This window comes from Acanthopagrus latus, chromosome 8 (genome assembly GCF_904848185.1).
Source record: "Acanthopagrus latus isolate v.2019 chromosome 8, fAcaLat1.1, whole genome shotgun sequence".
NCBI lineage: Eukaryota > Metazoa > Chordata > Actinopteri > Spariformes > Sparidae > Acanthopagrus > Acanthopagrus latus.
In genome coordinates, this window is record NC_051046.1 from 13,023,963 (window position 1) to 13,047,683 (window position 23,721).

At 42.0% G+C, this 23,721-nt stretch overlaps 1 protein-coding gene and 2 long non-coding RNA genes across 3 annotated transcripts in view; 1 reads left to right on the forward strand and 2 right to left on the reverse strand.

The window, feature by feature from the left end:
• Positions 1-14,965, forward strand: LOC119024472. Its single transcript, XR_005076478.1, has 4 exons — positions 1-142; positions 408-480; positions 10,224-10,329; positions 13,919-14,965. It is a non-coding gene; the product is annotated as an uncharacterized LOC119024472 (long non-coding RNA).
• The window catches only part of LOC119024468 (LHFPL tetraspan subfamily member 3 protein-like), a 25,758-nt gene continuing 5,749 nt past the window's right edge, over positions 3,713-23,721 (reverse strand). The window contains exons 2-4 of the mRNA XM_037107310.1: positions 7,540-7,776; positions 5,607-5,635; positions 3,713-4,494 (exon numbers count right to left, since the gene is read on the reverse strand). Coding sequence (XP_036963205.1) covers positions 5,619-5,635; positions 7,540-7,776 — 254 coding nt within the window. The 3' untranslated portion in view covers positions 3,713-4,494; positions 5,607-5,618. The remainder of the gene's footprint in view (positions 4,495-5,606; positions 5,636-7,539; positions 7,777-23,721) is intronic.
• LOC119024476 lies at positions 16,358-19,649 on the reverse strand. Its single transcript, XR_005076482.1, has 3 exons — positions 19,513-19,649; positions 18,598-18,853; positions 16,358-16,490 (listed from the first exon to the last, which is right to left on the reverse strand). It is a non-coding gene; the product is annotated as an uncharacterized LOC119024476 (long non-coding RNA).

Below are 23,721 nucleotides of genomic sequence, written 5' to 3' on the forward strand. Positions count from 1 at the left end.
CAAGCCGACCGGACGTGACATGGAGTGTGGCAGCATCGACGATCCCATTTTTTAAATTCGAAGTTCGAGATTGTGACTTCGGTACTGAAAAAAATACAAAGGTGGTGTTCATCGGTGAAGATTATCTTGCTGAACAAAAGGTGTAAGTGCCATAAAGTTTTGCATGTCACAGAGCTTATTTTCAGTAATATTGCCAAAATCCAATTAATAGATCTCATAGGCTTTTTTGTCAAGGGAACCAGGTGATGCTAATTTCCGGGTTAGCCTATTTTTTTATTGTGTGTCTAAGTGATTAATAGGCTATATTTACGTGGCTATTGTCCTCCAATGCCATGTTCAGACTGCCTTGTTCCAGGTTGAAAGTCCTATAAACTTAGGGAATGTAACAAATTGTTTTCACTTCACAGCCTCCTGATTGAATGTCGACTGCAAAGTCAATGGATGGTGGAAATTGGGACTGACATCTGACCATATTTTAAGGTAAATCCACATTTTTGATAACCCATCAGTTACTGTTAGACATTAGCTAACATTAGCATTCGACATTCGACCACATCCTAGCTAACACTAACGTTTGATTACATCCAGCCAGTGCATTTCACCCCGAGGCTTTAATACATGTCCAAGATGTGTGTTTACATTTTAAAAGTTAATTCATGCATTTCCAATGGCACCTTGTGACACTATCAGACAGTATTGTCAGTTGGAGTGGTGGAATGCTAATGTTAGCGGTTGTTAAAGTAAGTCCATTTAAAGTGCTTGTTTTTGCCACTGACGTGCTCATACTACTATTCTAAGTGTCTGACAGCATTATGGAGAGGTTTCCCAGAGCGATAAACCTTCCTGTTAAAGAATAAGATCCATTATGTTCAACTAGAACCAGACTTTAATGCTCTCGATAAAGCCACCGGACTCCATTTGCAGAAACTTTCATTTGATTGTCCTAAATCATGCTTCATTCAAACTCAACAGGAAAACCAAATTAAACTCCCCAAACCACTTCGTCTTTCCACTTATCCAATAATCAACATCTTTGCGCACAGCAAACTTTTAATTCACAGCATTAGGTCTGAAAATGTCAGGATATCAGAGACGCAGCATGGGAAAACAGCGTTTAGAGCCAGAATATTACTATTACCCAGGTACCTGTTTGTGTCATGACTCATCATTGTGTGATGGGTTTTTCCTATGGGGCCGTATTTTACATTTACTCATTGAGTAATTAAAACAAGTTGCACAACAGTTTCTACCATGAAAGCGGAGTTAACTAAGAAACCACAAATTCATATCTCAAGTCTAAATACTGCTGTGATTTCATGCTGTTGCTCATTGTGCGGCAATGAAATGCTGTCAGACAAAATGAAGTCTTTCCTAATATGACACCCTGGATACCCTGAAGGACTCCCATGAGGACCATGAACCACACACAGCTTCTAACTATGCTTTTTCTATTACTGATGACAAACCCATCTGAGCGTTGAGAAATGGGTTGCTGCTGCTGTTTTTGCCTTAAAGCATCAGCTGCAGACGAGAACTGCTCAGTGTGGTGTTTTCTCCCCCCCCCCTCATGGCTCTCTCCCCCACAGCATTCTTTTCTTTATGGTGGTCGAGACATGTGACTTGGATGAAAAGGCCATTGTGAGATGTTAATCTTTCATAATCTCAAAGACAAAATTTTGTCTCAAAGAAACTCTGCTCTCTTACTCGTGTTTCAAGGCAATAAATGGATGACAATGGTGGCTAAACGTAAGCTCTTCTAAAAAGCTAATGCTCTGATTTTTCAGCGTCATCACAGAAGTTGAAGGTTATCATTGAAATGAAAGGCAAATTAAAGAATTCTGTTTTATTTTAATCTGAAGAGAAGACTCCACTCTTCCTCTCAAAGCCGTAATCCGCTCTCTTAAAGCTTTCAGACTGTGGCAACATCCAGCATCCTTTCTTGCATAATAGAGGCGCAACATCAAGCAGTAAAGTGAGCTGGCTGTCTTCTGCTTCTTTCTTCTTCTTTTTTGCCCTCAAACACATTTTGAGTCTTGTGCACCAATTTCTTATGTAATCTCTCTGTAACCCATTAAGGCTACATACATTTTAACGAACTGTCATGCTAGAATTGTTGTAATTACAACAAACACATTAATTTACTCGGAATGTACCATTGTTAGGTATGGAAGTGTATTTATTCCTGAACCTTGAAAATATTCATACTCACTGCCCTCATACTGGCCTTTGTAAAACTTTAACTGTATTGTGTGGTCTTTGCCGGCAGATGAATGAGCTTGAAGGCAGCTTGCAGCCTGCCAAACTCAGCATTCATATTTATAGTACATATATAGCTGTTTTGTGTATTGTAACCAACTGCTCCAAGTGACCTGTTTTAATTCCTGGTGTAAACTGTCTATAGCAGAGGGAGTATCATCATCATTTATGTCCCCAATGACTGTCAAAATGTCCTACCTAATATAACTTTATTTGGGCTTTTAAAAAGGGCAATTTTGTAAGCACCTCCGTAAAGCGTGAGAACTCGTAAGAGACAGAAAAACAGGTTGAGGTACCCCGACATTTAGTGTCTATAGTATATATTGAATCTTAAAAACCACAGCATCCTACAATTCCCATAGTGCAGCTCAATCTCTTTTTAAACCCTCTAGCTTTAATTTTTCTCAGCACTCCCTTCCAAGCCCCCAGCACAGTGTAATTACAACGTCATGTGATGCACACTGACCCAAAAAGACTTTTTCCCAAGTTAAATGCTGCATACATTTTTTAACGCCTTTCAGTCAGATTTGGAAAGTCTAGCAGAGCCGTATGATTAAATGATTTTAGAAGTTAGCTGCTCAACTTGAAGTCTCCAGTGTGCACACTGGCACACAATGTGGAAGCTATGAGGAAGATCCATGTCATTTTACACCCAGGAGGTCAAACTTTTTTTGCCTTCATGCGGCAGCATTTTTTAAATTAGGAATAAACGGGGCACCGCCTCAAACGCTGTTTCCAGATTTTTCCCTTTTTGACTCATGCCCCCTCCAAATCAGATATTATACAACTGTTTTTTACAGGCCAAGTAGTACCAACCATAATTATGATGTGCAACATTAATAAAATACTGCATTTAACAAAAATCACAACAGAGTTTTACAGTGAAAACCTTTATTAAGTGTTCATATATTCTTAAAGGAATCTCTTAAATTGATCTAAGTTAATCTCCTCCATATTTGCTAATTGTTTGGTATCTATAGAATATCTATTTACACAATATCCACAGGTGAGGCTGGGACAGGCCTTCCTAATCCATTACCACTGCAGTTCACTCCTCAGGCACACCAGTCACTGTACACAATACTCCATCATGTTACCCTGTATGTCCCAACAAAACAAAGCCTGTAAGGGGATCAGAAACAGAAAGAGAGAGCTGGAGACAAAGACAGAGACAGATTTAGCTACACAACGGGACAAGTGTGTGTGAGGCTGGCATATTGTTTTCACTAGACCAGCAACACGCTTGCATACACGCTCACATATGTGCATGCACTCGCACTCACAGACTTCCCTGCACGCACACACATTCACACAGCAGCTATGAGTCCTGCGGCACACAGTCCTAATAGCCCCGATCACAGTGTAGATACCACAGACTATAAAATATTAGATTTCTTCTCAAACTGAAGCGCTGTGCAAAGTTAGCTAGCAGGGCATTGAGTGGAGTTAGGTAAAATTCTTAGAACATCTTTAATATTCACTGTACATACTTTGTAATACAAGTTTTTTCTTTCTTTTGGATGATAATATTCTTATAAAACAGTCTTAAATGTCTTTTTTTCTAGTAAATGAAGAGGAACAAAGGGGCATATGAGCAAAGAAGAAGAAACTAAAACTTTCATTTCATTGTCAAACCTTACAATATGAAACACAATAGATTTACATCAATTATCTGAAAATGAGCCGTTTTCTCTTTTCACAAATAAAACATGACACACACACATTCTGACGGTGGTACACACGGCTAAGTGTTAACATAGTATAATACTTGTAATTACAGAGTTTGTTGGTGTATGTACTGTACGTGCACGTGTAACGGAGTTGTGTTTGTGCATGTGTGTGTATGTGTGTTTGTGTCTGTGCTCGTACTGCAGGTGTACAATGTCAACCCTGTGCCTTCTTAGGTAGGTAGTGGGTAGTCCATATACGTCTTAATAGGATAACAGTCTCTGCCCCGTCGTGGGTCTATGTGATGTTGTGCGAGGGTCAGCTCTGTAGACACACTGGGGTAAAAGTGCATTGGGCTCCATCTAAGTGCTGGGGATGGTGGTTTAGGGATTGCAAGCAAGATGGATGGACTTCAAGGGGAAGGTTACGCTGGGCTTTTGGCAGGTAGATGTGACAGGCAGGCTGGCTGGATCCATCATGTTCCTCTCTTTAAGAGACCTTAATTTGACTCCCTCCTTTAAGATGATGTTTTGGGGCTTCATGAAAACGGACACATGGAAATTCAGGAACCTGAAAAAAAGAAAACCAAAGAAACTGTTTGTAAGAGCTGCAGACAGTAGTGGAAAGTACGCAGGCACTGTATTTTTTGTGTATTTCAATTTTATGCTACTTTACATTTATGCTCAACCACTCTTTATTTTGATACCAGCTGTCATGAGAAAACAAAAGACTGTTACATTTTATAACTCGCTAGCCTGCACAGATGGTAAACATTCATGAATCTGGGAAGTTTTTTTTGAATTAAGCCATGTCAACAAGAATTGTCTTGGTTGTAGCCTACTGGACAGTAAGACACCCACTTTAAGTTGACCACTGTAGGTTCATTGATTTATTCATTCTTTCAACAAATGGATAAGGTTTATATATCTTTAGAAATCTGCCCTTGATTTTATCAGAATAATTACCCGTTCTCATGAGAAAATTAGCTTTGTTATTTCACTGAAATTGAATAATTAACTGTAATCTTGAGATAACAGCGCTTAAAATCTTTTAAACTTTTCTTGTAGTTTCTAAGACGTCTAGTTGGGGCACCTTGCATGTTCCTGATGTCCATCAGTTGTTACCAATCATCTATGGACAGATTTCCTCTATAAACTCAAATGTTAAAGGGGTAGAAGTATTTAATATATCATAAATCTCCTTTGCTAGCCCATTAAATGTCTCTCAGATTTATCCTGTGACCGGATTGGCCTCGAAACTCAACCAGCTTTAACTGTAAGATGCTTTTGCTAACATGCTATGCTAACAATCTAATACTGTCACGTATTATAATATCTGTCACACTTACTTAAAATTCTGAATGTACAATTTTCTGTTAGTATCAGTATTTTTTTGTTTTTTATTTTTTTTTCACATATTTGTATTACTGCTTTTGCTTCAGAGTCTACAACTTTTACTTAATTAAAGGAATAGGAGGCAAAGATTGAGGAAAATAGTTTATTCTCTGAAAAATCTATTTATAATGAATTTACACTGTTGTACAGCACGTGAGGACACGATAATGTTTCATGGTTGTAAATGATTAAAGGAAAATCACATCACATGAATGCTTAGATGCAGTAATGATGGCTTGTTTATGACATCTGTATATAATTCAAAATGTATGCATATTCTGTTCTTACCGAAAGATTTGGTTAGGCGTTGCCTCCCTCTGCAAACACAGAAACACAGAGAAAAATAAAGAAATGCTACAATGCAGTGCTCAAGGTCATGCTATTAATAGACTCTCATGTCCACACTTTGCCAGATCCATGCATCCTTCACTATGTGTGTGTAATACACACAAACACCAGTAGATGGCAGCATGGAAGAGCTAAATGGAAAAAAAAGACAAGTGAGCTGAAATGAATTATTCATAATTGGAGACTAAGGAATGGTACATCATCAGGCTTCAAAGCGAGGCTGCTCTTTGACTGGTGACGTAACTGATAATCACACTCAAGTTTCCTTCTTGAAGACAATGTCGATAGATGAATGTTTCATTATTGTCTGTTTGTCATCTGAAGGTCACTGTAGTTTGATCTTAGAGACTAAAGATCATCCATGTTATTCTCCTTCACTCTCATTCTTTCTCCCCACGTCTGTTTAATGGGTTATTGGTTGCCCATGCCTGTCTGGTTCCCTTGCAAAGTACGGGGCAAGGACATACTAATCCCATTTTCCACTGGGAGACATACCTTCACCCAGGCCTTTACACAGTAAATCACTGTGTAGACCTGCGATACAGAATTACATATGCATGGACACCAGTCTATAGGCCAGGCCATTTCCATGACTAAATCATTGCATCTCTTATATATCTTTGGAGGGAAAGTGAGGTTTGATGTTGGTAAGAGCAGATACTACTGTCTGTGGATCCTTGTGCTGTATATTTAATAAGGAGCAGAATATTAAAGGACACCTAATGTGCTTTTCATTTTTTCCCCCTTCAGTGGTTAATATAGGCTCCTGTACATGTAAAAGATCTTGGAAGTTAAGAAGGTCAAAGTCCGCACCATCAGAAGCTCATCTCTCCCACAGAAAACACTGCTCCTGAAACGCCTCTTCAGTAGTGTCTCCTTTAATTCTGTGACTTTGTGACATCTCACTACGTCACCATGTTACAGGTTTGCATAATTTTGCAAGGCCTCTCAGGGTTTGTTAGCGGTGCTGGGTCAGGCATGCACTTAAGCATGTAAATCTCTTCTAGAAGTCAGCTAAAATAAAATTATGAATCCCAAAATGAGCATTATCTGTTTCCTTTAACATTCCTTAATCAAAATAGGGGCACGTGGTTGCTATTTTTTGGAATATTAAACCCCAAAGCAGGCTCGTGCAGCTCTTGTGGTTATGTTCAAATTCATTTATAGCTTCCTAAATTTAGTCTTGTTTTTATAGAGGCTCCTCAAAGGCTCATTACATCAAAACTTTGGCTTTAGATACGAAAGCGTACTGAATGTGATCCTATTTTTATTTTTTTTAAAATTCTGCTCATGTAATCTGTTTGCTAGACTCGCGCGTGTTTTATCACAACCCTAATGAGTGCACGCGTTCTATTCTCAGTCTGGGCGAGAAGTCACGTGGTTTGTGATTAACAAGGAGTCTATTTTTAAAGCTAAATTTAAAGTATTCTCATTCATTTTAAGTGCATGCTTTGCCAGACCACTATAGCACAAATTGCACTGAGAGTGCGCTTTTCGAGCAATTTGTCTGGTTCCACTTGGCCAAAACAAAAAGAGATTTATAACTCAATTGGGGTTTAAAATAAATGAAATGAGTTTCTGTTCTTCAGTGCATTTGCTGTACATGTGATGATTGTGGAGAAATGTTTAACAATTCAATTGAATATATATTTTGCACACAACATTGTATCAAAAGAGAAACAGAAAATGACACCTAAACAAACGCAGAGGGTTAACTTATCGCTTTGACTTAATGTGGTTTTGCAGAAACTTGCAGTACTTGGCTAACATTTATTCTGGTGATTGGGTTGGAACGTGACTCTGACTTCCAGTGCTGTGCGCAGGCAACGATTGAATTTCACATTTATTATTGGACCAGATTGTAGATTCTCACCCTTGCTCTCAGCCAGCAACTCCTCTGTCATGAGTCCATCCTGCCGGTTCCCCAGGACGAAGGCCAGGAAGGAGAGAATGAGAGCATCCAGGATGCCCATGATGGCCAAGATGTATGCCCAGCGCACTGAGCAAGCTCCCAGGCTGTATTTGTCCGTCTGCTCTCCGCACATCCGCCGGACCTCGTCACTGTCCCAGCCATCAGGGTAGATCATGCAGCCGAGCACCAGGCAGACTCCTAGCGAGGGGCAGAGAGGGGAAAAATGGAACAAAAGATGTATAAGCAGAACAAAAAAACGAGTTTGAGGCAAGAGTGCAGTGTAATAAATGAGGCCAGGGATAATGAGATTTTGTGGGGAAATGATAAAGAATCATTTCAAGTGCTTTAAAAAATCGGAGCCCTCACATTCTCCTCTCCGGAGAGTGTGCCGCGGCTCTATTACATTTATCACATCGATTTTCATTCCCTCCCCGAGGCGGGGAATAAGTGTCTAGACACAATGAGTGCCAGCGGAGGAGCGGTTAAAACAGCAGTAAACAAACACAGCAACAGTCATAGCCGGACACGGTTGCAGCAAGAGATTTGGAGTGTAGCAACGCCACTGATAATGTGAAGTGTATTTCCTCACATTCACGTACTTCACTTGTTTTTTTTGTTGCACAACTTCTACGCCTCTCTATTTCTCTCCCTCTTGGATTTTAAATTGTGGTAATATTAGATTTTAACTGGCTGCTCCTCATTCTCAGTTGTTGCCTGAAGGGTAAAGATCTCTCTCATCTTCAATTTGGCTCTCTCTCTCATCTTCGGTTTAAAGGAGCTTCTTCTCTGAGGTGATGCTGCGGCAGAACAGCACAAGAGAAACCAAAGCCTGAGCACTTGTCTTGCAGCTTTTTCTACTTCTTTTTTTTTTTTTCTTCCTCTTTGGATTTTTTTTAACTAAGCAATCCTCATTCTCGCCTTTTGCCCATGGGGTAAAATCCCTCTCATCTTCAATTTGGATGAGGCTCTGCTCTGAGGCGGCGTTGCAGCAGAACAGACCTGGAAAAAAGAAGCTGACTGCACAATTATCCAGAGTGCATTGCACATTAATAATAAAACATACACCCCACTTCTTTAACCCCAAAAACACTTTCTTGCAGTGCTTCCTCCGTGAATGCTTGCTTGTTCGTGTTTACAGGTTGAGGCTTTTGAACACTATTTGAGTTCGCTAACCATGTAATCTGCATTTCTAAGGACCCTGCACGCTGCTTTATTTGCATACCTTTTAACATAAATGTACGTGTATATAACTTTTTAATGTCCTTCAGCGGCTTTTCTTACAACCTAAAAAGAGAACAATATGCTCTCTTCTTGTATGCATACACAAGCTGCCCACACGCGCGCATGTTAAAGCGCACACTCACTGCAGTTAGTTACAGTAGTGATGCAGTCTTTCATAGTGCTGGAAGACATCAGGGGGTGTTGAGATGTTTCGCAGAGAGCAAGTGAGTACAACTGCGTGCCCTCGTCTCCTCTCCCACCTCCCCCCGGGGCTCTGACTGTCATATCATATTTGTATGCACACAGAGATTCACAGAGCAAGCGCTCAGGTACAGACAGAGGGGCACTGCAATGAAATTATTTGACTTCATTACATTTTTACGGCACAGATCTATTCCTTTCCATCGCTTTAACAGCTGAGCAAACAACATGTGATTAACGGCTCTTGTTTTATGAATGATTAGTATATGGAGCTGCCTTTGAATCAAGAGACAGAGCCGTCACGCTCATGGACGACTCAACTTGACCGTGATAGGTTGTGATAGGGTCAGCTCAGCCCACGTGAGTGCTGAATACGGTGTAGCGTCACAGTCTGTCAAAATGTCGTCTAGAGCCGAGATGATTCATATCTTGACGTACCCTGTGACCAGCTACAGCAGACGGTGAACGGGTTTGCTTCCACCTGCATCACATCCGTCTGCCCGTCTACCACTTCCTAACAAGTCCCCAATGTCCCTGAGAGCCACTTGTCATTCTTCCTTTAAATTGGCTGACACCAGAACATGAAAAACACACAATGTTTTCCTCTGTGTCTGACTTTCTGGCTTTTCCAGTAATAAGAGCTGTTGCAACAGTAGACACTGTCACAATAGTTGCAGTCCTCTGCAGATACCTCAGAAGAGGAGTTTGATGCAGCCGGTGCAGAAGAAATGAGAAAATGCTGCCTCTGTATGCCCTTGACGGAGACACAAAATGTATTCTGTGTGTCAGACTCTGTGTGTTTGCAGCCCCAACCCAAAAACAAATAGTAGCTTGGAAGCTCAGTTAATTGTATGTCTCATTTGCAATAATGTAGTTATTCTTTTAGAGTGGCAGTTCGTTGGATAGTTCAATCTTCAGTCCTGTTCCGAGGTCGTCACACATTGTTGTTTTGGATTGGTGGCGGCTGAGCTCCCAACCAGCTCCTTTAATTTGTGGTTCGGAGAATGGGCGAATCGGAAACTGCGGTGCAGTGATATCAGTAGACGAGCTGCATGAGCGCTACGACGATCGTGGGGGTTTATTTAACAGGATTCACTTAACAGAAGGCGTGCCACTGAGGATCAAAAAAACGTTTGAAATTCAACGAGTCGATACACATTGCTATTCCCTCTCCTCCTCATGATGCGTTTACTACAAAGGTAACAAAAGCTTTTTTTTTCTAGATCCTTCTGGGTGTCTCCTGCACACATTTGGCTCAACTCAGCGCTGTCATGAATATTACATTGAGGCTCAGGAGGGAGAGAAGAGGCGCGCGGAGCTGTGCAGCAGGTGAGAGAGAAAGAAGGTCCAGGAAATAGAGACGAACAAAAGAGGAGTACACTGACAAATACTGATAGCATCAGGGGAGGGAGAGGAGAACAAGCGACACACGAGCAGCAGAATATCTGTCACAGTCGCTACTTAACACTGTAAGATATCTCCTCCAAGGCCTGCCTCTGCAGATGAACATCTCTGAGAGATGCACTGGCGAGGATCATACCAACAGAGGGTGCCACATGTGCCGCTCCTGTTGCCAGAAACAGCATGTGGTTATAGGAGGAGCACATGTCCCCTACATACACTGTAACAGTAAGCCTGGAGTCAACTAATCCATAACACCACTTACATAATGAGGAGCTTAATCAAAATTCACAGAGGGGAAATAAAATACCTTACAGCATGCACTCATCCGGAGGAAGTAAGAGGGGCTCGCAAGAAGCAAGGCATTTCTATGTTTTTCAATGAGTATGTTAAATATGATACGGGGCATTAATTCAAGTGCCTTGAGGGAGGTACTGAGACAAATTAACACCGATGCAATATCCAAATCAATACTAAATAGAGTGAGAGATATCGAGATTGATGAGAGAGACGTTTATTAGAAGCACTGACGAGCCAATTCTCTTGCATTACTTTAAACCAAATTCCCCATTATAGTCGGACTGACTTTAATTATAGGAAAAAACATAATGAAAGAAACTGTAAGATGCAGGCTTAATTTTATTAAAACTGATTAAAACTTGGCTTTAAAGGATAAGTTCACCCCAAAATGAGAATTCAGTCATTATCTCCTCACCCCCATGTCGACAGAAAGTCAGGTTTCATAGTCCACAAAACATTTCTGGAGTTTCACAGCAGGACAATTTCAGCTTAATAAGCATGCACATCTTTTACAATCAATTTGGGATCTGCGGGCTTCGAGAGACTTAGATTATGTTAGATGAGCTTGAAAGAGACATGTTGTTTAATGTTTTAAAACAAGTCTCCATCTACTTCAGCTGTTTAGGAGAATGCTGCAACGTTGTTTTGATGTGAAGCTCCAGAAATGTTTGGTGGATTGTGAAACTTACCTCAGCGTCCCATTCACACAGGGAGACAGATAATGATCAACTTTTCGATTTTTGGTGGAACTTATCCTTCAAGCCCACCATTTAACATTCATAATCAGTATATAAATGCTTTAACTGGTTTGTAACACATCATAATGTAGCTGTATGCAGATATGTGTTTAATAATGTATTTCTTAATGACAGATACTTCTCCTGTGGGTGATAATAAGTGAAAGCTGTTATAAAGACAGATAATGAATGATAATAAAGCACAGCACAGCTGTAACAACATAAAATTTATCTCCAAATGTGAAGTTATAGACACAAAATGATCTTACAGCTACCTACAGCTGTCAGACTGTAGGGGAACTCAAAGTAAAAGTCCAAAAGACATGATCTAATTATCGGCTGGTATCTGTTGGCTTCACCCACTCACTCCACACTGGAGCAGAACTTCCTGCTGCGGTTAATAAGCGGCGCGCTTCAAATCCTGGCAACAGAAACAACAGCACACCTGACAGAACACAGCTGTCAGTCAGAGAGGAGACGAGATATTAACCCGACGGCGTTATCCTTCCCCTTTCGGCTCGGCCCGTCGCTCCGTCTCTCTCTCCTGCTGTCTCTGGAGAGCAGGAGGAGAGGAGCGGCAGACAGGCGCAGGAAGGGAGAGACGGATTATGAGGTAGGCCGAGGCGGGGAGGAGAGGAGGGAAAAAAAAGAGAGGTGGTGAGAGACAGAACCTGCGTGTGGCCGCCAGCAAGTACCCAGTGCCATGCCAACGTCATGAGCACTGGCTACCATATGCTGGAGCCCCCCTCGGCGGAGCTATTCTCAGCGTTTACTCCCTTTTTTTGTCCCCCCCCCTCACACGCACACCTCTCTGTGTTTGTCTCTCTTTTTTTTTTCTCCTCTCCCCGGGAACAGCGGGATCATGCTAGTGGAAAAAACCGGACTGAGAAATGGTTGTTGGCTAACAGCGGCTTACGTAAGAGACTGTAGGTAGGGCAGATTAGGTGTTAACAGTCAGTGCAGAGTGATATGATGGCGGTAGATTGGTCGGGAGCGCACTGGGCTCACCTTCCGCCAAAAAAAAAAGACGACTAAATCCCATCGATACTGAAAGAATCCCATCGACCTCGTATAATCTCTGTGTGTCACTTGCGAGCAGGTGACTGGAGGTCCTATGTGACATCCGAAGCAGCGGCTTGATTGGATTTTTGTTCCTGGTTTGCGGACAAAGAAAAAAAATAAAGCACTTAACACTGTTGACTGCCTTCGAAGGACTACAGGGTTTCATCTGACTCATGTTGTCAGTGTTTCGGCGTGTCATCGATTGCGCCGCGTGGCAGATGGGAAAACACAGCGATTTGTGTTTTCCTGCTCTCTCTAAATCAACATCATTTACACATCTGCAGCACGTCTAAGCAGCCATGAAACGCGATTCACATGTTTTTAACTCCCACGGTCTTTTTTCTCCGCACCTCATTTGAATAGCTGTGACAAACTAAATTATGCACACACACATCCCGACCTGCTCTATCTCACGCTTCATATGGATCCAGTTCTACCACACACACACACACACACACACACACACACACACACACACACACACACACACACACGCTGTGTACTGCAACCACCAGAGGGCGGCTGCTCAAAAATCAAATCAGTCTCACACAGACCTCCACTTTTCCTTTGCCGGCGTCGGATCTTCTTCCAGCTGTTCATAACAGCATACTAATGTTAAAACTTCTCACCAACTCGCATAACCTCTCCTCTAAAAGTTCAGCTATTTTTAAAACCCTTTCCTCTTGTCCTGTGGTTGTGTCTGTGCTGTGAATTATTTGCTACACTGCCACCCGCAACCACCAGAGGTACTGCTTCGTTGGCTTGTATCTGTTTCGTATAGTGTGCAGAAATACACCGAAAAAATGAACATCCGTATCTAGCGCTGAACATAAATGAACCTTTACATTGCTCACTCTCTCAGTAAATTATACACAGCGGCTTAGCGCTGAAGATCACGTCCTCTCACGGTGACACATCTCGGTGCTGATGAATAAGAGAGTGTGTGTTTACTGAACTGGTGAATGAGCCAGCGGCTGGGAAAGTGACATTTAAGGTAAAGTCTAAAAGTCAAAAAGGCAGCACAGACGCAGGACGCAGGACGCATGCTCTGAGTGTTTATCCCAGTGGGGCTCCCCTTGAATATGCAAAGGTGAGTTTGAGTAGAGTAGAGGGAGTTTGCTTCAGTGCTACAGTTAATGCTACACTTCACACAGGTGAAAAGGTGACCTGAATGTGGGCAAAAGCTCACTAGTTCAGTTCAAAGGGCTCCTTCGCTTGTGCTCGTTCATTGCAGAAAGCAGCGGACAGGAAGCTCCACGGGAGGAGATAAATACGAAAAGACAGTAACGTTATTACTCACATCCAAAAAGAACAAAATAACAGCTTGTGATTGTTATTCATTGGCCAGTAATGTGATCTACCGCCCCTAAAAAACATTGCTCATCCCTGATGCTTGCTGTCTGCCTTGCCGTTCTCAGAATTACACTCCAGGCAGAGTGAGATTCCTGCCAGTGTTGAGGCACAGTGTGACAGTGTGGCTCGGTGCTGCGGTGACTCACGCTGCTGAGACCGGAGACAAGCAGCCCAAACACCACACGGTGGGAGAGAGGTGGGAGCGGCAGCAATAGCCTAAAGTTTCAAGGACCAAATGGTTGGTGCTGCATATTGTAATGGTTTGACGTCAAACTGCGTATGTTTTACATTTCCGCAGGTTTTTTTTTTTTTTTTTTAATAGCTTCCGGTTTCCTGTAAGCACTTAAATGCACCAACAAATAAGATAATGCCTAAGCAATGCCTGCTTATGATTTGATTGTGGTCTCATACAGTGACTGGGGTGAAAAAAAAAAAAGCAGACTACCTCTTTATTCTCTCTACAGGTTGGTTACTCATTCAGTTCACTCATTCAATATGCAGTCGCCATCATGCTGATAAAAAGTCGGGTGAAATTACAAAGTCCACAAAATATTTCTAGTGATTCACAGCAAAACTAACTCTGACCCTTTTTTGTGGACTATCTGCTCGGTGGTGAAAAGATTTTTGACTTAATCTTCACTTTTGGATGAACTCATACTTAAATGGAAAGTCAGCCTAAGAACGGAAACAGTCTTAACATCGGAGGAGACAAGAATTCCTTTATATCTAAGAGGAAAAGAAAATCCTCCTTAATTTAATCTGTAAACAGCTTCAGTTGAAGAGCTCTTGGACAAGTCTCTCCAGCAAACTGCTTAGCATTGGTCCCGAAAGATTGTTGCTGTTGTACTGATATTGATATATTTGACCAAATGGGGGAAAATCCACACAACGTTTTAAGTGAAAAACTCTCTCCATCAAAGATAAGATTTTTTTGTGCGTAAGTCGAAATGACCAGTCTTGCCTTTGTGTGTCATAGCAGATATGAGAGTTATACAAGCCTGACTAATATGTATTTTGGCTGATATTATTGGCCCTATGACAGATATATTGGTATAGGCTTATATTTTCTGATGTGTGCAGATATGAGAGCAGATTATTTATTTTTTTTTACATTTGGCAGAAAAAAAGATGCTGGAGGTGAATATTAATGATCAAACTCTTGGTTAGGTTTAATGTAATATAATGATAATAAAATAACATAATTGCCAACAGTCAATTACGTACATATCTTTGTCACAACTGTTTGATAACTACATTTAAGGACTATTTGCCCCCCAAAAAATGTGTGTTCATGTATTTAATCAGTATTGGTAAGAGCATCAACCAATAGATTGACACCAGAATTTCTTTAGTCCCTAATATATCGGCAGCAGGACCAGAAATCCAGTATCAGTTTGACTCTAATCCATTTAGGAGTTGTTGCATATTCTATTTGCGTGTTTTGAATGTTGCCGGTGTTGGAGCTCTACCCCTGTATTTAAAGGTTAGTTAAGTGTTGCTTTTCCTTGAAAGGCTGGGTCAGATATTATATGCAGTATATTCCTGGACTGAATATGAATGTCTGCCACAATCCAAAAGGATTTCAATTCACATTTTGAGCCTGTGAAAGTCTGAACTCTTTCATCTTACTCTGCCACTGAGGGATGCTGTCTGTTTGATGCTCTACTCCACATGCTTCACTCTGTAAGCCCCCAGGTTTTTTTGCGGGTATTCTTCCATTTGCATTTTGCAGTGTTCATCCATGGGTTTCAGACTGCATTTGTCTAATTCACTTTCCAGATTTCTGTGATTTGCCTTCCTCATATAACTCTCGCAGCTCAACACTAAACAAAATATAGCAGTTCCCTCCTCTTCGGCTTTGAAGCTTTCTGTGAGCGTTATGTAGTCAAAAGACGAGGGTGTACAATAAGACTGATTAATCTAATCTTTCAGAGGGCCACTCCAGACTCTTAACAGATTGAACGTCAACCTCCTCTTCAGGCTGGACAATTACGAATTCTCTCTGGCTCCAAAGATGAGTGAATGACTACCGCAGAAAGATGGCCTAGGACTATGACAATGATATGCCATAATTGCATTCAGAGAAATGGGGCCATTATATTAAGAGTGCGTGATCTATATAGTGGGACTAAATGGAGTGTGAAAATGTGTCACCACTTATGTCTGCTTCGTGGTCCAGGTTTATGGGGTGGAGATAGAGAGTTATAAATGTGGAGATGATTGAAACCGTTTATTGTGTTGGAGAAAGAAAGATTGAGAAATAAATCCTAAAGAAGTTAGACTTTCATAGTTTCACACAGCGTGGACAGGAGATGAACATCTGTTTTGACAGCTGGCTGGGCACACATTTTAAACAGTTCTCTGAAAGAAATACTTCCAAAGTGTCAACGATACAGTGGAAAGTGGAGCAAGACAAACTTTTGAGAAGTGACTCCAGCTATCTCCCCTGGAAGATGAGGAACATGCTTCTGAAGATGAGCTGTCTGCAGTCCAAATCTATTTCTGCTTGAGTTGCTGGCAAAACTCGCTGGTTGCTAGAGGGTGAGCAGCAAGGAGCTGCAGGCGTCCTCTGGATCCCACTCCGTCAACATCTTCAGCAATTTTCTGCACAATGAGCACATAATGCCCAAAGCTTACCTACCGATTCAATTCAAAAGATTAGGCGGAGGAAGGAAATGGCTTACTTTATCAAATCATCTCTGTTCTGTGCCAGCATCTAGTCTTAAAAAGCACTTTAACTGCCTCGCTATGCTGCAAATAAGCTTCCCACCTGAGTGTCTTGCATATTACAGTTTACCTGTAGGCTGCAGGAAGTGCTCTGACTTTTACAACAGGGAATAAAACTCAACCAGAAGGAGATCTGAGTATCATTTTGATTACTGCCTTGGAACAAACCGGATGTATGAATCCAAACGAGACTGAAAAAGACACCCTGTGTTCAACAGGAGAGGATGAAAAAGATGAAATGTCTCAATCACCACCGACGAACGAGTGAACCCAAAGCATCCAGTCAGTTGATCAGTTAAACAAGAAACTGGAGCGGGTTCTTCATCAGTCCAATGGCCAAAGTTTCTGTGTAAAGTTCTTCCTAATTTCTTAGTAACTAGTTTCAAACTAGTGATTAAGACTACTCTATCTATCTATCTATCTATCTATCTATCTATCTATCTATCTATCTATCTATCTATCTATCTATCTATCTATCTCATTGTCTCCTTGGAGTTAATGATCAGTGACTTTCAAAGCTTTCGTTTAATCCTGCCTGCTTTGGCCAGTTGCTGTATATTCAGCCGGCGTGTGTGCTCTGACTCCTAATTTCCACACAAACCACTCCGGTGAGACGGCGCCTCATTATTGCACATTGATTGAAGTTGGTATTGCAAAAGGAGGGCGGGCTGCCTACTGATGAAGCCGGACGTAGGCTACCGGAAGAGAGGGACACGGTGTACTCAGAAATCATCAAGTGACTACACTCAAGTGAAGGCTGACACAGGGGTGAGACATGTGCCTCTATAATAAATGTCGCACTTCAGGTTAAAGCAGAGGTGGGGATGCGGAGCTGGAGGGTGGAGGGAGGGGGAGAGGAGTTGAGGGTGGAGGGAGGGGGAGAGGAGTTGAGGGTGGAGGGAGGGGGAGAGGAGTTGGGGTGGAGGGAGGGGGAGAGGAGTTGAGGGTGGAGGGAGGGGGAGAGGAGTTGAGGGTGGAGGGAGGGGGAGAGGAGTTGGGGTGGAGGGAGGGGGAGAGGAGTTGAGGGATGAGTGCAGCGTGAACCGCAGTGAGCAGAGCAGGAGGGAGTCAGGCTGGGGCGGAGGGCTTATGTAACAGGTTCAGATGCAGCGTGTACCTCCACAGAGGATAAGGATTGGCAAGGGCAATGCTGATCAAAAGAGACCTCTGAATTCTCTGCGAAATACACCGACGAAACCACCAGTTCAGGAGCGAGGAAGGCAAAAAGCCACGGCAGGATAGACAGAGAGTTACAAAGGCATTCTATGTGCAAGTGGCAAAGTAAAAAATGAAATTAAACGTTCACGATTGCGTAACTGCAGCCTCCAGCCACCACTTTTGAGCAATAGTGCTCCAGGGCTAGATTGATATAAGCGCAGACTACTGCAGCTGAACAAAATTCATTTTAATGTATTTCAGTGATTTTTTGCACATATAGTGTTGGAAGAAGGATGCAGTTCCTTAAGGAAAAGTTGGAGCCTGTCATGCACAATGGACCCGTCGTGGACATATTTACATGTTGCACCCGTGACCTTTTGTTTGTTTGTTGATTGGTTTATCAGCAGGATTACAGACAAACCATTGAACAGATTCCCACAAAACTTAGATGGACGATGGATCGTAGCCCGGAGACTGTTGGCGTGGATCCGGTTAACAAGACGGATCCAGGAAGCTTTTATCACTTTCTTTAACCTCTCTTTTTGCTTTTTTATGTGGCTGGTATCTTTGAGTTACTACAGTTTGATGCAGTATGTACTAAATATTTGGTGATCTTAAATTATGGTTAAGCAGTTTTAAAAATTTGGAGTTGAGTTTGATATTGGATTAGGCCTTATTGAATTAAAAGGGACTGTCTGGGCTTGGCAGAGGTATGCTATCTACAGAGTGCATTTCCAGTTACTGATGTATTAACACTCAAGCAGTAGGCCTCCTGTACATTGCCCCCTGAACTAAAGTGAAGTAGAAGTGTAATTAGCATAAAATGTTAAAATTAAATAATAATAAATTACATACTTACATCATAGTTGACATGAAGACACCACTTGTCTCGCTGAAAATGAGTTACTTTCCAGCACTGTCATGGAGGAACACTCTGACTACTATTGTTACAACAGCATGGAAAGTTTTTTTTCTGGGGTCACAGTGTCCTTTCTGTCCCACCTCATCCCTCCCTCTGTGGAATAAATCAGCAGCCCGAGCTCCAGCCCGAGCCAGGCCACATCTGAGATCACAGGGATTAACTCAGGCAAATCTATAGTCCACACCGTGCAGGGCTGCAGGGACACAAAACACAGGGGGGGTCATGCTGATGACTTGGCTGGCATTTGGAGTTTGTATTCCACGGCTCTATACACAAACACACAAGGTGTGGGCGAACTAATCGGCATTGATTTGTTTGATTTAATGCAAAAAAACACAAGATGTTCTTCAAAGAAAAGCAAATGTGCATTATGAGAATGGCAGCACACGGACACTCCTGCAGACTCTCTTTAGTGTGCTGGAAGGACGGAATGTAATTAGGGACAAAATATACAGTATCTGCGTGTAAATTATGCGTGTGTGTGTCCAGTATGTGTGATGGTGTGTGTAGTTGTCCACCATCCATCCTCTCCTCCCCCCGCTGTCCATGATCAGCAGGAGTGTGAGCTGCATGGATGATGGTTCTCCCCAAAGCCTCCCGCTGGCTATAATTAGGTGGTTCAGCTAGCTGTGTGTGTTTCTTAATTACAAAAATGCACGCAGGAGTGGAAGGGTGTTGATTTCAAAAACAGATTACCTGTGCAGTCGAGGGGGAAAATGGGTAAAAAAAAAAAAAACACAATGCGATTGTTTGTCTGATTGCATGTGAAAAGAGGGGAAATGGGAGAGAAAGGTTAGCAGACGACAAACAGAAGCGATCTGTCTGTTCTCTAGAGATCACCCCCCGTCTCACCTTTAAATGTTGAGCCATCTGCTGCGAAGGTGCCGTGCGTGGATGAGGGCGCGAGGCAGTGCTGTGCAGCCAGTTGATTTGATCCCCCCCAAAAAAGGGTTTGCGGGTCAGCACATTCAGTATTTGGTGCTGCTCTGAAAAGACGGAGTGAGAATACAGATCGGCTCTGAAATTATCCGGAAACCAGCTGTCATCACTCCTCTCTACCACCTGACCGCCGCTGTCATGCACGCTCGGACAACTAGCGTGGATTCCAGCCAAAACATTTCCGGAGCGCATTTAGGATTTGAGCGCAACTCTGAAGAGGATTAATATTTTCCGATGCTGCAAAATCTCTCGGGTCGCTCTTGTTTGTTATGTTCACATCAGTATGAGCCCAGTGTCTGCTGTTGTTTCATAGTTAAAAGCGCGAGCGGCAGACAGTCCTCGCCCGTGTCATTTCTCTGTCTTTGTTAAACCAAATCTGCCCCACTGGGTAGCCGACTTGATGTGCCGTGGAGAGACATTACTCCTTGCTCCGTGCGCTGCCGCAGCAGCACAACTGACTGGACACATCAGGCTGTTTCTAACATGATGATGATAACCGGCAGCCCCAAAACTGTCACAGATGGCTGTAAAATAACAAAAAGACTCGAGGTAAGATTAACCTCCCGTCACAGGCCGCAGCTTAGATGTTCTAGTGTAGCATTTATGATGGTTTCAAGTCTGCTTCACAGTTAGAACAGGCCACAGGTGTTGATGGTGTTGATCAGTCATTGGTTTATTTCTCCCATTATTCATCAACATCACATTATTTCCGTTACATTGCTTTTTTTTATATCATGAGGCAGACAGGTGTGTTTTCCTCAAACATCTGCTCAGTTAGGCCACATGTTGGTGTACACACCTTCTACAAATACCCTGAATAATGGTAGAAGAAACAGAAAGGTGTTGCGAAGCCCTATTCAAGAAAAGCTTGATATAGAAATAATAGGCAACAATAAAGCTGTGCAACGCAAAAACTCAAAACGGTGAGCTAAAATAACAACGAAACTCCTCAACGCTGCGTGGAACTGCAGAGTCAGATAATGGGCAGTGATTGATCGTTTATATGAAAGTGTTCATTCAGCAGCTTTGAAGATGGGCATCTCAACTCCCCCCCTCCTTCCTTAGGGTTTCCCTGTGGTCAGACAGCGTTTGCAAAAAAAACACAGTAAGAATCCCAATTCGATCTAGAGACCAGGAAACGAACGATGCCTCTCCCTGTTTAAGTTGCACAATGGTAGACATGCTTCCTTTGGGAAAATCCACCCTGTTGTCAGACCAAATAGCATGTGGAAGTGAGGTTTAAAAGGCACCAATCTCTACGCGATGGTGTCATTTTTCTACCGTCGTTACACTGTGAAGTCAGTATGTTCTTCTTATCTTAAGTCTTTTGCCGGTGTAGGTAAAATGAGCCGTGTCTGCATTTTCTCAAAACTCAAAAGACAAGAACTTTCCTTCACGGCGTTAACTTTGACTTTGTGAAGTCCTTTGAAAGACAAACGAAATTGAAGTTAACTGAACTATGGATAAATAATAATTCACTGGGGTTGATAGAGCGGTATATTAACTTAAATCTTTAGGGTAAACACAGAGCGGTGTGAAATTGGTCAGGTTCACTCGCTCAGTGCGACATGCAGTTGAGATCCAAAAGGTCATTCGAGGATGTGCGGGGGGAAAGAAAAAGAAAAAAAGAAAAGCTGCAGAGGTCAGTCAAACATGACAAACTTCTAATGTGCTCGTTTGTTTTGTTTACAACTTTGGGATGAAGGCAATTATGGACAAAGCTTAACAGCACTTCATCAAATTCAAGGCGACTGTTTTTGTGCATTTTAATAGAAATGTTGTTAATTTATATGCTAATTTTTTGCTACGGCATTAAGTTGTTTGGCAATGGCAGCTCAAGTTGCTTTTCAACAAAGGTGTACATGGACAAAAACGTTAATGAAGCTCTGGGCAGGGACGGTCGACTGTGACCACGCTGACAAAGGGTGAGGATCTTTTCTGTCCGCTGTATGAACAACGAATGTTGCTGTGAAGCAATGTGACGCACAAACACAGGAAGTCAAAAGTAACAGAGTCAGGCTTTTCTCCTCAGTCGAGCTATAATCTGCTTTTAGAGGCCTGACATTCAGGCAAAAGTGCTCATTAACCGCATTAACTCTGGAGAACTGGAGCACACAGGTCCGGTCCTGCTGCAGAGGAAAGCGTAGCTTTTACGCTTTCCACCTCTGCATTAAACTGGACCTCCATTCTCCTTTCAGAACAAACCTCTCAGTGGAGCTAATGGACCATGGGAGTGAGAGTCAGTCACAAAGAAACGCAGATAATGACACACAGGGAGAAAGAACTAGATGACCCAGAGGATCTGTTACGTCTTCTCTGAGATGTGTTATCTGATATCTGTCTCTTCTCTCTGTCTTCTCTGTCTCTCAGCCCTCATGCTTCTCCCTCAAATCAAAGTGTTAATCTGTCGATTCCTAAAGCCAAATTTTGACTGATTTCAGCCACTAGAGCCTTTCTTACTTACAAGTTTCCAAATTTAACTGAATCACATGTTATAATTTGGCTTAGAACTAAAACCAAAGTCATTTAATTAGCTGATTGAATTATTCTGCAAGTATCCTGATAATGGATTACAGTGACTTAACTTGAAATACCATCATTCTGTAATCGTCAACATAGAAAACGACCATAGGATGAATCATGAGAGTAGCTTGTTGTGATCTATATTTACGTGTCATGTTACGCAGCGATCTCTGGTGGCCGGAGAAGTTATTACGGCAGCAAAGGGGGAAGTCAGGCGAAGTAGTATGAAGAGCCAAGAGTGTCCATAGGGAGGTCAGGGAGTCCACAGTGGGTTATTTTCACTTACTGACATAGTTGAGCAAAGGTTACATACATTACCTACCTGAAGTTACTCATGTGTCCAAGTACATTTACTCTGTACTTAAGTACAATGTTGATGTACTAGTATTTCATGTATTTCCATTTTCTGCTACTCTGTACTTCCACTCCACTACATATTGGAGGTTAATGTTGTACTTTTTTACTCCTCTACATGTGTTTGACAACTAAAGTCACTAGTTACAGTGAAGGTGTAATGCCACATCAGAGCCAAAGTAATTCATTTGATCAAAAACCCTGAACAAAATGCTGAATAGTGGATCTGGAATCTGGACTGGCCAATAATCGGTCAACCAACTAAATATATGTGTTAGTTCCTTTTACTTTGGATACTCAAGCACATTTGTTGCCAAGAAGTACATTTAACATAATTTAATCTCTACCTTTACTCAAAAACTGGATGTATCCCTGTGTAGTTACGGGAATCACTGGCAATCGGCCTGACGAGTTGTTTACCAATGAGGATGTGTTGCTTGTTGCAGCTTTTTATTCATGAGGATTTGATTTTTTTCGACTTTATCTTATTTGGTTGATAACAGAATATGGTTGGGTTTTTAACCGATGGTCGGAGAAAACAAAGAATCTGCAGACGGATTAAACAGAAGTCAAACTGTTCACAACTAGCTAAAAAAAAAAAAACTGCAATGTAATAAACCTGGCGTGCTTGGGGAAGTCATTTCTCATGACTTTGGAGTATAGGTTGACTCCATGGTCATTCAGTGTGTCAAGGTTTTTATGTCTTCAGACGGCATCCAGAAGAAAATGTCATCCATGAGTAATTGATATTATTTTCACAGAGGATATTTCGTCTTGTCATGGTAGGAAAAAGCTCAGGTGTTACTAATGACAACAACAGTGGCTCCGAGGCCTGTTCCTCAGAAGTTTAACTATTCCTTTCAAAGATTATGGTCACCTCAGTATGAAGCATGCCGACCTCAACCAACACTAATGAAGCTCATATCATCATAAAAGAGTGAATCCCTCACACCATTACACAATCGCAGAAGTATGTCTATTTTACGACCCTGCGTGTGTGCGTGTGCGACATCAGCACAGAATGTCTCAAATTAAAAAACCATCCGGAATCCAGCAGCTCATTAGATGAAAGTTCACAACGTTAAAATATACTTCAGCTTATCGTCGGAGGAAGCCGCGCGAGTGCTGCAGAAAGCACGGGCCTGTGCACAATCCTGAGTATCATCCCCGAAGTATTAACTACCAAAGACTTCAAAGAAGAAGCGGAGGATGTTCCAGAATGCAATTTTGTCATTTTTCTATAAA